This window comes from Cupressus sempervirens, chromosome 10, assembly GCF_028749045.1.
Source record: "Cupressus sempervirens isolate cs-2001-9-10 chromosome 10, ASM2874904v1, whole genome shotgun sequence".
NCBI lineage: Eukaryota > Viridiplantae > Streptophyta > Pinopsida > Cupressales > Cupressaceae > Cupressus > Cupressus sempervirens.
Window position 1 is genome coordinate 11,936,988 of NC_143127.1, and position 13,752 is coordinate 11,950,739.

The window sequence follows — 13,752 nt, forward strand, 5'->3', positions numbered from 1 at the left end:
ATGATTCATCACTATTTTTAGAAATATTGAAGGCAATATCTTCTTCAAATTTCACATCTCTACAAATCTCAATTGTTCTTTGACCTGGAACAAAAACCTTGTAGCCTTTGGTTGTTTCACTATATCCAATGCGTATCCCCTTCTTTCTGGATGGTTCTAGTTGTGTTCTTTTCTCTTTACGAATGTGAATATAAACAGCACACCCAAATATTCTTAGGTGACTTGGATCTGGTTTAATACCTGTAAATACTTCTTTAGGAGTGGTGTTCTCTAATACTGAGCATGGACATCTGTTTCAATGTAGACTGTAGTGTTAGATGCTTCAACCCAGAAGGAAGTATGAAGGTTTTGATCATGCATCATTGCTCTGGTTGATTCAACAATTGATCTATTTTTATATTCTGCAACTCCATTCTATTGAGAATTATATGGTACAGAAAACTCCCTCTTAATCCCAATAGTAATGCAAAAAAATTTGAAAATTTCAGAGATGTATTCACTTCCATTGTCTGACCTTAGTATTTTTATTTTCTAGCCTGACTGGTTTTCAACTAGAGCTTTAAATTCCTTGAATTTTGATTTTTGAAAATTTCAGAGATGTATTCACCTCCATTGTCTGACCTTGGTATTTTTATTTTCTGGCTTGACTAGTTTTCAACTAGAGCTTTGAATTCCTTGAATTTTGATAATACTTCAGTTGATTCCTTCTATTTTAGTAAGTAGATCGAAGTTTTTCTAGAATAGTCATCAATAAAAATTACATAAAAGAGACACCCGTTTAGTGGAGGTACAGACATAGGATCACAAAGGTCAGTGTGGATAAGTTCAAGAATAGATTTTGATTTTGTGAACACTTTTAGGAAATGATTGCTTTGTGTTTTGATTTTTTTTGCCTAGGGCACATCCTTTGTAGATGCTTAAGTGATCAATTTTGAGACTAGGTGGTCCTTTTACAATTTTTTCTATAGAAGATAATGCATGATAGTGAAGATGACCTAGCCTCCTATGCCAAATTTTGGTAGAATTTGATGTTTCAAGAATTAGGGCTAAGTTTTGATTATTACAAAATTTATATAGACTTCCATCTCTAAATCCAATAGAAATAGCATTCTTGATATTAGAGTTCTTTGGCCAAGATAGAACTTTGTCATCTTGAAAAGTGACTCTGAATCCTTAATCAGCAAGACCAGAAATAGAGACCAAATTTCTTTTTATACTAGGTAAATATAACACATTTTTGAGTTGGAGAGTAATTCTTGAATTTAGGCAAATTGAGCAGGAGCCAATACTTTGATAGGATGTGTAGAATTATCTCCAATTGTGACTTCTTCTAAGGAGTATTCTGAGAAACTTTCAAATTTGTCTCTAAAACCTATTATATGCCGAGATGCTCCACTATCTACAATCCAAGTATTTTTGTTTGCGTTTAATTCACTTGAAAGAGCTAAATAAAATGCATAGTGTACTTTTTCCTCTTTCTCTGCTTTCTCTTCTGTGATTTCTACTAAGGCTGCTTGAATTCTCTTTCGTTCAGGGCAGAAGTTATGAGAGTGACCAATTTTATCACATTTGAAACATCTTATTTTGGACCAATCGCATTTCTTATATGATTTGTTAAATTCACTTTTATTATGTTTGAATTTTCTTTTCTTGTTTGAATTTGCATGAAGAGCTAGAATGTTTCCCTCTTGATTTATACTTAGTCCTCTTGAGACTAATCTTGATTCTTCTTGTGTGAATTCATTTTTAAGTAATTCAAATTTAGGAAGCTTAGGTCAGGAGCTTAGACCTCGAATAAATGTTTCCCAAGATAAAGGAAGTCCTCTTAATGCTATCATACAAAGTTCTTTGTCATCAACTCAATTTTCCATTGTTGCAAGTTGATCTTTTAATTCAGAAATTCTTAAAAATAGGATGCAATTGACTCCCCAATATTTCATTTTTATGTATAGTAGATCTTGTTTCAGGGTTAGCAATCTACTAGTATTGTTGATTTCAAACGTGTCTTTAATAGTAAAGAACATCTCAAATGCAGTCTTAAGACTAGATATAGAGGGCAGAATATGATCTTTTACAAAGTCCATTATAATTTTCATGGCCTTGTTATTGTGTCTTTTCCATATCGTTTTATCTGGATCATTTTTAGGCATCGATTTGTTTGTTTCTATGTATTCCTCTAATTCGATTTCTCTTAATATTACCATGACTCGAATCTTCCATGATGAAAAATTTGATCCTCTAACCTTACGCGATTCACCATTTTGATTTTGAGGATATAATTTTAAATTTTATAGATTTGAGATTTTAGATTTAATTTTGAATAATAGAGTTTCTTATCAAAATGGCTTTGATACGATGTTAATTTTAGAGATCTTTGATAGATAAAATTATTATAACAGATTTGAATAACAATGAATATCCTTAATTGGTCGATTGCAGAAACTGAGGGGAGGATCTTCATCTTTGAATGGCAACCTATATATCTTGATCTTCAGATTATAATATCAATGGAGAATCAACAATTCTGAATGTGTTAACCTGCAGTGAGAAGAATGCAGATCGCTGGGACTTCTATTGCCATGGATTGATATTTGCCCCATCAATCTGATCGCATAAATATAACATAGTGGAGAGTCATGTTTACGTAGAGGCAGTCATGCCTCTACGGGTGCATGATTAACATTAGTTTGTTTAACTTTCACATGTAATCCTTTTTGTGATTGGCAGTAGACTATCAAGTCCCCCAATAATAATATCAGCCGATAACTGTACAGTTTGTAATGTGAACATTTCAATGTATCTACACAAACACATATATGTGTGTGTGTATAATATCTGTAGAACAAAATTCACATAACCATTTGCATTACTTCAACTGACGCTATACATTAACAGTGACAACTCCAACCATATATAAATAAGTTGTCTTCATGTGCAGTTGTTGTTAGATAGATTTTAATCAAATGGCATTAATATTTATTTTTACATCTATGTGAATTGTGTATGTTAGTGAAATAGGATCGATTACTATATTCTGTAACTTGTAATAGCACTTGTAGATATTTACGTGTTTTCCAAGTTACTATATGAATGAATATATATGTGAAATAAAGAGGCATGTCTCTTTAACATAGTAACTTACATTAGTTATAGTAATAACACAAGTAATATATCCTTAACATATTATAATGGTTTTATATATATATATCACTCTTAATATAAGTAAATTATCCCATATATAATATTTGTCATATATTATATATCTCATATATATAATATAATTTATCCAACAAAATTATAACATTAACACTCCCTATTAATGAAGAAGGATAAAAACACACAGATATTACACTTTAGGTAATATTTCAAAAATAATACATATAGGAAATCTTTGATCAGAAGATTTCTAGAATATGATATCATGTAAGTATTGGCCTATCAAAATATCAACATATGACATTCACCAATTACTATTTGATATCATATTTGGTAACATGAGCATTGGCCTATCAGAATATCAATCAAATGATATTCACCAAATACTCTGAGTAATGGCCTATCAGAATATCAAGGCAAGATATACACCAAGTACCGAAAATATATCTATACAAGCAACTTGTAGATAATCAAATTAATGATATCAACCGCCTAGTTGTTGATTTATAAGATAAAGCCTTTACATGAAACAATTTCGCAAAAATGAATCATGCTACAAGTTATTGTAAGGACGTCACTTTACAAAAACTTCTCCTAATACAAGTGATAATTATTTAGAAGTCGTCACTTCTTCATGATGTACACAGGGGATAGGCTCATACATGTATGACATCAAAAGTTCGCATGAAGTCTCCATGAATACTGTCAAGAGGTGTTGTCACAACATTCACCATAAAAACATATTAGAGAATAAGGTTTCTCCCTCTTAGTTTGATATCAACTTTTCTGACCTCTTAGCATAAGATTCTCTCCGATGAAGTATCAGACTTCCTCTGAATCTATTATCATCCTTCTGACCTCTTGGTAGCAAGTCATGTCATGCTTCCTTAGGTCAAAGGTTATCCTGATAGCATAAGGCCTTCCAGCCTACATACATGAGACTTTATCCTATGAATCATAGTCCTTTAGCTGTTATAGTTTCTGACTAGTGGAGAATCCATCAATCAAGGTCTACTCCTTCTGAACCAAGATCATCAAAAGTTTGATTTAAGACATTTTATTTTCTGCTCCCTCTCTTTCTCCAAGGTTGCCTCTAATGTACTGTTAGACTCCCTCTTATAATTTCAATCATCAAGAATATTTGCTTCAAAAAACTCACATTATCCAACCTAATCATCAGATGATTCGTGAATCCTAGATTTGAGCTTCTTTGGAGCTACTATCATAAGATTGAGTCTGTACAATATTTGGTAGCATGCCTAATGTACCAATCTTCTTTTCCTGCAAGAACATCCTCAGAGACAAAGGAAAAGATCAAGGCAAATAGCTCTTTATAGTAATTATAGAAATACAAAATAAGAGAGAGACTACAATGAGTAGATACATGCAATACCCGAGGATAATAAATACTTATCTGCAATAATATAAACTGCTCCAATGAAGGTCCATATGCATCGAATCAGGAAATGCCTCCATGTAAGAATTTGTCAAACAATTTGAGTACGTCTTTTCTGCTCTCATATAAGGACGGTTCAAATAGGAATAGAACATTGGCTATCATTCCCCCTTACAATGTTAGATTCCGCCTCTTATATTATTGAACATATTTTGCATCTCATCATATATCTTCTCACAATTTTGCGTGATCCACAAACTCTCTTCATCATATTCCCTAATGAGCCCAAACAATACCAAGAATTTTATTTTCCATTTGCTCATGTGAAATTGAGTCTAGCATGCGATTTAGGATCTTATGCAGATTTTGACTCTCTCAAACATTCTTGACTTTATAATAAGCTCACCTCTCTTATGGACCATCCCCCTTATCAAGAGAGTTCCATGACATCTCTTGATTGTGACAACTTATAGATCATTAAAGAAACCATCTCAACATGGTTTACTCCCTCTTAATCAATAAGATTGGGTTTACTGAAGGTTAACCACATAGCATCCTTAGTCTTCTCCCTCTCTTTCAAGATTTCCTCAAATAAAATGTTTCTCTCTCTCTAAATTTCAATCTCCCTTTTCCTGCAATAACATTCTCAGAGGAAAAGATCAAGGCACATAGCTCTTATATATAAAAATACAAATAAGAGAGAGATTACAAATTGATTATTAAATAAGATACTGAAGGATAAATACTTAAGTGCACATCAATATCTTCTTATTTTATCTTTCATTCCATTAGACATTAATATTGTAATTGAAAAGAATTATTTATTTCATTAAATATTTCGTTAAAAGATTATAGTAGCTTACTATAACTCATAATGGCATTCTTAATGGATTTACATATTATCCATTTGTAACTTTCTATATATTTTTTCATGCTATATATATAATATGAAATATATATGAAAAATAATATTGAATTATATATGAAAAATAATTAATTCGTAACATTGAAATAATATGAAACATATCATATATCATACCTATTACTAGGGTCCACTTTACCTTTGCTAAGAACGTAATTTGATACAAACAATTGTATTTGTCGTAGAATGATACTTCACAAGATTACCATCAGTGGGAGGTTACAAAATTTCCATACAAATCGGCAACCCACTGATTTCTTTTCAAAATGCCACATGGACCCCTATCCCACTACGATAGCATGTTGTCTCTTATCCCATTATAAACAATTCATATTTTGTCTTAATTGCTCGTGCTCAAACTGCAAGTGGTGGTAGATCTTTTCAGCTGTGGGTGGCTGTAAAAGAAAATGAGAAGGTTCACAGAGAGTAGGCAATGAATGCATTGCGCTCTTGCTCGTCTAGTGTCCTTTGTTCCTTTTTGTGTTTACTGATGGAAAAAACGTCACAGGGTTGAGTTGCACTCGAGGAGCATTTCAGGAACTCCAAGTTTGCATGTGAGACAGGCGAATACCTGACACTCGTATTCTCGCCATTGCATAATCGTTTAAAATTCAGTTTCAAATAAATATTTGCATTATCATTTGTACTGTTTAGGGTTTGATTTTAGACCTAACTTCGAATCAACATAATCTTCCAAAACCTGAACTTACGCTGTCAAGAATTTAAGGTACTTGGTAGCCTCGTCCAGCATTCTAGCTGTATCGAGTTTTGAACCTTAGGATATCACATTCTACAAAGACCGAATCTTTTCACGAATTTTGCCTCTTCTGTGACGAGTCGTGATGCTTTGCGGCTATACAAAAGAATACTTATGGCAGCTTTGTATTTGTCTCGACTAATTTAAATGCTTTGTCTTTGCCTCACTTAACTGTAACGACGCCAGTGAGCATGAAACCCTACCAAAAATCTGTGGACATGAAGAGAAGGTCACGTTTGAAGAAAATTGTGTTCATTTATTTGCAGAAATGCAAGTTTACAAAATTAACCATCTTTGTATGATATGACCACTGCTTTGTTATCATTTATATAAACCAAAAAAAACTTTATGAAATGTTAAAGTTATCGTCATTTTCCTTTGAAGTATTATTCGTCAAAGATGATTATAACCAGGGCTCCGATACCATGTTAGTGAAATAGGATTGATTACTATATTCTGTAACTTGTAATAGCACTTGTAGATATTTATGTGTTTTCCAAGTTACTATATGAATGAATATATATGTGAAATAGAGAGGCATGTCTCTTTAACATATTAACTTACATTAGTTATATTAATAACACAAGTAATATATCCTTAACATATTATAATGGTTAGTTATATATATATATATATATATATATATATATATATATATATATATATATATATATATATATATATCACTCTTAATATAAGTTAATTATCCCATATATAATATTTGTCATATATTATATATCTCATATACATATAATATAATTTATCCGACAGAATTATAACATTAACATTGTCAAATCAAAGTAAATTATTTTTTGCATTTATTTTATCAGTAAATATTTTGCCAAATGTTTGTCAAAAAATATCAGAAAATTAGTTTGGGATATTTCAAAATATTTATTTCAATCACACCTTGTAAATATTGTACTCGTCCTTTACAAGTAAGGAGTTCCTCAAACAAATGAAGACACAAATTGATTTGTAATTTATTATATTACAAAGGATGCTTTAGCTGCAAGATCTCTTGCAACTTACGGCTCTGACACAAGAATGGAATAAAGTAGAGGAAGTCTAAGACAAGCAACAAAAGGGTGAAGGAGATTGTGGTTGGTGATAATTTTTTGGTCAAAAGCAGAATATCACATCTTTTTATCGTTTTTGGCAATGTCTTCAGATTTGTAGGTTCTAACAATACTAGCTTCAAAAAGATCTACAACTGTACTAATAGTTGCTTGGCTAGATGAAACCACCATTCATGATAGAGACCCTAGCCTAAATTTCTACTATGAGTATCTTCAACCCATCATCCAGAAAATGTGGGAGAAGTTGAACATCCCTCCATGCATGGTTACATATGCATGTGGTATGTAGGAAGCTTAGCAGAAACATTCCTATTGATGACCATGACGAAAGAGTTGGCATCATGAAGGCCCTTTAGAATATTTATAGTCTAAAGTAAGCTTCAATGATCAAAGATGAGTAAATAAGCTTTACTAAGCTTAATGGCTACAAGTGTTCGACGAGGGATTACAGTGGGGTTAAGATTGAGTTCACTAGACTTGTTTGAATCAGCTCAATAGGCACAGCTCGGCACAAGAACCTCTAAATAGTTGCAGACACCTGCCATTCACCTTTTATCACAGCTTCTAGCTCACCTATTGCTAAGAGGAACTAATTCACATACAACTTTATAAACTATCTCTAGATGAATAGACTTGCATCTACAAGGTGAAAACCTTGTTACTATGCATAGTGTTTTGAGTTCCATCTATAGCATGACAACTGAGTATAAGTGGATCCCAATCAAATGCTTGAACAAAGAGCCGAATGAACTACAAGTTGATAAGGAGCAACATGTGTAGTCATGATTGGTTGGGATCACATTGAAGGATGAGAATACAGTTTATTCCAACAGTTAAAGTGAGGATAAGTAGTTTCTCAAATATCTAATGGATGATGACTCTGATTTCTGAATTTTTTGTTCAAACAAAAATCAGCTATGCACTCAATTTTTTTCATTTTGAAGTGTGTTACTTGTCAAATGTAGTTGCAACTCTCAGCTCATTTGTACTTGAATTTTTCCAACTTTGAAATATCAACTTGCAGTCTTTTTCAATATAAATATGCTACATGATGGAAAATTCATATATCAATTATTTATGCCATATTGGAGCGGCTCTTCTTTTAATTAATGTCAAACTACCAATTTAAAATTTAAAATTTTAAAATAACTACTACTTTAATAATTTTATTAGCTATACTCCTTATCTCTGAAAAAATTGAGCCCCAGAACCCATCCACATATTCCCCATCCCAGAAACTTGGACAAACACTGTAAAAATTCAAACAACTCTAACGAACAGAGTAAGCATATGTTCTAATGATTGTAGATTATAGAGTATATTCATGGAGCAATGCGGTGCAATAATTATGAGAGTACACTCTCAAGTGTTTGCAAATGCCAAGAAAAAGCAATCAAAGGAGAGCATACCTGGAAAATTAGCTGCTCCAAAAGACGATCCACTTCTTTCTGCAAATCGGGATTGTAAAAAATTCACGAAAGCATGTTCACTTCGAACAATTTCAATAAAAATAACAAAAATAGAAGTTCAAATTCACCTTCAAAAAACTCGTATTTTTGTCAGGTTGCGAGGAATGATTGTCTTGAAACCCTGATTGAGTAGAATTGTTGTTTAAAAACCCGACTTGTGCGGAAATTTTGTTTTGAACCCCTGTTTGGGCAGAACTGCTTTGTTGAAGCCCTAATTGATCAGTACAAGTTTTAATTTTACTGGAATCGGTGAAACCTCGAGGAGGTGAAAAGCTGTACAAGTATGAATCCAAGGCTGGTGATTGGACATCATTATAATGGTTGTTAATGGTGTTTTTGTTGCGGTTTTCCTGATAAGTCACGGTAGAGTCTCCACCATGTGAACTGGGAATTGTGAACAATGGTTGTGTAGATTTTTTTGCCGCAATGGCCTCCTCTTCTTTCCGAACAAGTTCTTGTAATAAATCCAGCTCCCATTCTTCGTCATCTTCAAAGCTATCATTTGAAGCCATTAATTTCTTTTTAACTGGAGACAACGAAGGCGAGACTTGCAAAAGTATATCGCCCAAGGAAAGTCAATCCATCCCCGGTTCGCAACATTCAAACCAGCAAACCGAAGCGCGGGATGTTCCCGCCGTGGCACATTCGCCGTTTCATTAAAACCTTTTGAGAAATGGCTAGATCAATAGCAGGTATGCCTATATCGATTCGAGTAACTATACCTCACAACACTTGCAAGGTGGAGATGATGTTGCTTTAGGAGCATGTTGAGAGATTGATATGATATGATATGATAGATTTTAATGACATCCACGAGACTAAAGTAGTCTATGGGACCCATGCAATCGCCCTCCCGAGTCAGGAGCCAAACTAGTCAGTTGCAAAGTTTTGGTTAACTTGTCTCTTCTTCTCTGAATTTTGATAATCAAATCCGATGTTCTCTTCACTTGATCTTCCTCAAATAAATAGTTGAAGTCCTTGTTCTACAGAATTTTTGTATAATCATATCTGATGTCGTTGTAAGCCAAGCATTCCATGACAAAGTGTTGCTCTGTCTCCACTGTTCCCATATTGCAGAATAAACATGTTCTGTCTGCCCACTCTTCCTTTGGAACTTACCATCTACCAGTTTCACATCGCAGCTGATGTGAACTAGTTCTAATTTGTGTCATCAACATTTTTGCTTTCCAGTTAATAGGTGCCCTTATATAGGCCTTTTCATCATGACTAGAAGTGGGATTAAATTCTTTAATGTAATAAGATTTTTTCCTCCCTATGTGTCTTGTCCACAGAATATTGCGAAATTTTTCATTGACAAACTTTTTTATTTCTTTAATGTTATCCAGGCAAGCTTGGATGTTGATGTTCCATTTTTGCATCCATTTGTCATTTTGTTTCATCCATGTGCTTTTTCGCCTCACAAGTTTTTCCTCTATTACCAACTTGGGCCAACGATGTGTTTCTAGACCTTGGGTTTTCTTTAAATAGCTTAGCATTCGGATCAATGCAACGGCTTCTACTGGAAAGGAACCCACCTCCGCCAAAAGGATTTCATACGGAACTGTGGTCTTGACTTTAAGATTGCATGTGATAAAGTGTTTTTGAATTCTTTCTACTTGCCGCCATTTCTGTTTGGACATACTACCGCCCCACACTTCACAACCGTATAGAATAACCGGAGTGACCAACAAACCAAACAGAGTTTTCATGGTCGTCCAATCCCATAATTCTACGTTCCTGCACTTGTTTTGTAAAGAGTATAACGCCTTCCAGCCCCCTTGGATCCTTTTCGATCTACAAGTATCCCAGTTGAGTTTGTTATGAAAATCGATGCCCAAGTATTTGTACTCTTCCACAATCTCAAGGGGGCTATTTTCAAACAGAAACTTGTCATGTATGCCCCTATTCTTCTTTAGTGAGAAGATCATAATTTTGGTTTTGCTAGTGTTAACTTGCATTCCTACATCATGACAAAAAAATTCTAGCGCTTTCAAGTGCTCTTTCAAACTTTAGCTGTTCTAGCAAGAATTATGAGATCATCTGCATATAAGAGCAATCTTATCACGAAGTGGGCCAACTGCACCCCCTCACCATTGGTCTTGTTTATCCACTCTTCTAACTTGTCAATATAGAGCCCGAATAGTGTTGGAGAAAGCGGACACCCTTGCTTAACCCCTATGTTGCTGTCAAAATCTTCTGATATCCCTTTTGTCGTTCTGATTTTAGCTTTGACCTGCTCATATAATCTGTAAACCGCTGACCTAAGTTCTTTAGGGACATCCAGCTCTACCATTCTATCCCATAGTTTATTACGTGGCACTGTGTCGAAAGCTTTTTTAAAGTCCACGAAACAACAAAAAGCCTCGTTCCCCGGAGTGTCCCAAACTTTCTCTATCAAATGCCTGAGAGTGATGTCGTGATCTATAGTAGACTGTTTCGGTCTAAAGCTTGCTTACCCTTTTGCACGTTTGCCTTCTGTTTCAGCCCAGTTGCTGATTTTTTGTTCTACCAAACTACCAAATAACTTGCCAAATAGTGGATTGATCATGATGGTTTGGTAATTAGAAGGATTGTTTATATCTCCACTTTTGTGGAGTGGGATCACCACACTTGTAGTCCATTTTACAGGGAAACCTTCTCTATTGACACTGTTGAAAATCTTAGTGATGTGTGGTGTGAGGATTTCAGCACCCCATTTTAAGTATTCCGCTTGTAACCCATCTATATCTTGCGCTTTACCAGTAGCTAACCTCCTAATGCCTTGAATAATATCATTTTCACTGAATAACTCCCCTATAGTCTCTGTTTCCATGGTACTATGCTCTCTTAGATCACATTCGTATAGCGTCTTGGCATATTCCAGCCATTTGGTTCCTGTTATGTTATTCACTATCTGAGTTTTTCTCTGCTGAAGCTCTTTCCAAAATTTTCTGGGGTTGTTTTTACCAAGATTAATCAACTCTATTCTTCTCTTGTTTACATACTCTTCTTTCTTCTTTTTAAGGAGCACACAGTAGTTGACAGCCCGGATGTTTAAGATTATGGTCTTACCTAAGATGACTCAACATAGTCCATGGGACACCTTTTCTATTATGTTAACTTTGTTAATTTGTTTTGCTTTTTGTGAAGATGATGAGCCCACCAAACTTCTCAATGTTCTTTTTCAATAAGTTGTACTAGGAGTTGTTGGATAGGATATCCACAAATTTGACCTTGTCATACATGTATGCCTCACATTATAAAATAAAGTAGTATTCAATTTCAACCTTTCTAGAATTATAAAACGAGCAGATTCTCTCTTTTGAGAACTCTTTTCAAAAAGAAAAAGAAATGAAAAAATAAAAATTCCGAAGGAATATTGTAGAAAAGGGGGTTGACTATGAATTGAGTTGTTTATATTGTGCTTTAATTAGATTTATTCGATGAATAATTATTAGAATTTTTTAAGGTTGTTTTATTAAGATTTGGAGTTTTAAGGTTAGGTTGATACGAGATTTTTTAATTAATAGTAATTTGAAATATTTGGAGCAACTCGAAACTAAATACGGTATACCCATGTACTTACAAAAACATACTCAATATTAAGCAATAGTTCACGAGAGTGTTTCCCTAGAATTATAATAAAAGACATGGATTTATTCAATGAGATCAAATGGGAAGATAGGTCTAATTTTCAGCCTATTTTTACCGACAAACTCTCAATGATGCTTATTGGCTCAAAAAAGGTTTGTAATTGACTTAAACTTCTTGGAACCTATCTTGGTCAGACTCTAAGTGGTCGAAAATATACTTCCATGTATGACATGTCTCAATTGAACAAGAAAAGTATCGTTTTTGTTGGTTGCTCATATTAAAACAACTTATTGTTGGTCATGCACTAAATAAATATGGCACATCTACTAAATGTGTGACCTTTATGGTATGCCTAAAACTCTTGAATTTTTTTTAATTTATTACAAGTATGCTCTTTTTTTATTGGCCTTTGTCATTTGGCCATCGTGTGAATTGTAATGATAATCTTGATTTTTCAAGGCATGATATTCTTGTTGATTATGTTGATTTGAATAAGTTTTGGCTTGCCCTTAGTAGTGATATTTTATGGTTTATTTTGAAGGAGAGCAATGATGAGGTGTTCCAAAGAAAATAAATGTCTTACTAAGTTCTCTAGTGAACTCACCTATCTCATTGTAGTATTCCAAGTCTCTACAGCATTGGAGATTCCTAAGAACCATTTCATTTTCTTATTGAAGCAAAGTCTCATGACATTTTATGAAACAAAGCAAAAACAAGCCCACTTCTTTCCTTAAGGGAGGAACCACCTAAACAAGTAGGAGCTTGAGCTACTAAACAAATACTTGGAAGAAGGAAAATCGTCAAACCAAGCCCTAAAGGGGACAACAAGAAGGATATGTCTACCTACTAGCCTAATTTCAAAGTCATTGACTCTTGTCTGATGGTGCCACTTCTGAGCATATGTGAATGTGATAAAAAGTATTAATTCCTAAAAAAATCCTTACTTAATTAGACATCCATTTTATCTTTATGTCTTTATTAATTTAAAAATATAATTAAATTAATTAATTGTTTAGCCTCTTCGTAGTCAATACTTTTCTCCATTAATGGGTTTTCAAGTTTTCATACTCCTACTTGTCTAAGGTAGAAAATAGAATGGCACAAGCTAGATGAAGGATGGATAAAACTCAATTTTGGGACAGCCTCCAAAGAAAGTTTGAGATTGTTGGGGCCTGGTTATATGGTGAGGGACAAGATTTTTTTTCTAGCATTGAGAGCTCGATAATTAAAGGAAAGAAATGACAACATGGTGGAGGCAAGAGGCATCATTGTTCATTACAAACTTGGTGAGAAAAATAAAGATAGAAATAATTCACATGGGAGGAGATTCTTAAATCAGCATTAATGTGTGTAAGAATTAACCTATAGAAACCCAAGATCCAAATGTAATAGAAAGCACA

The 13,752-nt window shown here is 33.8% G+C and overlaps 1 protein-coding gene and 1 long non-coding RNA gene across 5 annotated transcripts in view; one reads left to right on the plus strand and one right to left on the minus strand.

The window, feature by feature from the left end:
• Nucleotides 1–2,931, plus strand: part of LOC149532314 (uncharacterized) — a 113,585-nt gene extending 110,654 nt beyond the window's left edge. The window contains exon 2 of the long non-coding RNA XR_016356663.1: nucleotides 2,440–2,931. This is a non-coding gene — a long non-coding RNA (uncharacterized LOC149532314). The remainder of the gene's footprint in view (nucleotides 1–2,439) is intronic.
• The window catches only part of LOC149532315 (uncharacterized), a 119,487-nt gene extending 109,913 nt beyond the window's left edge, over nucleotides 1–9,574 (minus strand). For 3 of the 4 annotated variants that reach the window (XR_016356661.1, XR_016356662.1, XM_089803018.1), the window contains exons 1-2: nucleotides 8,848–9,574; nucleotides 8,720–8,758 (exon numbers count right to left, since the gene is read on the minus strand). Coding sequence is in view for 2 of the 4 variants with exons in the window: in XM_089803018.1 (XP_089659144.1) it covers nucleotides 8,720–8,758; nucleotides 8,848–9,291 (483 nt within the window). In the remaining 2 variants the exon portion in view is untranslated. The remainder of the gene's footprint in view (nucleotides 1–8,719; nucleotides 8,759–8,847) is intronic. The other variant, XM_089803019.1, reaches the window with a different exon arrangement.
• Nucleotides 9,575–13,752: the final 4,178 nt, after the last annotated feature.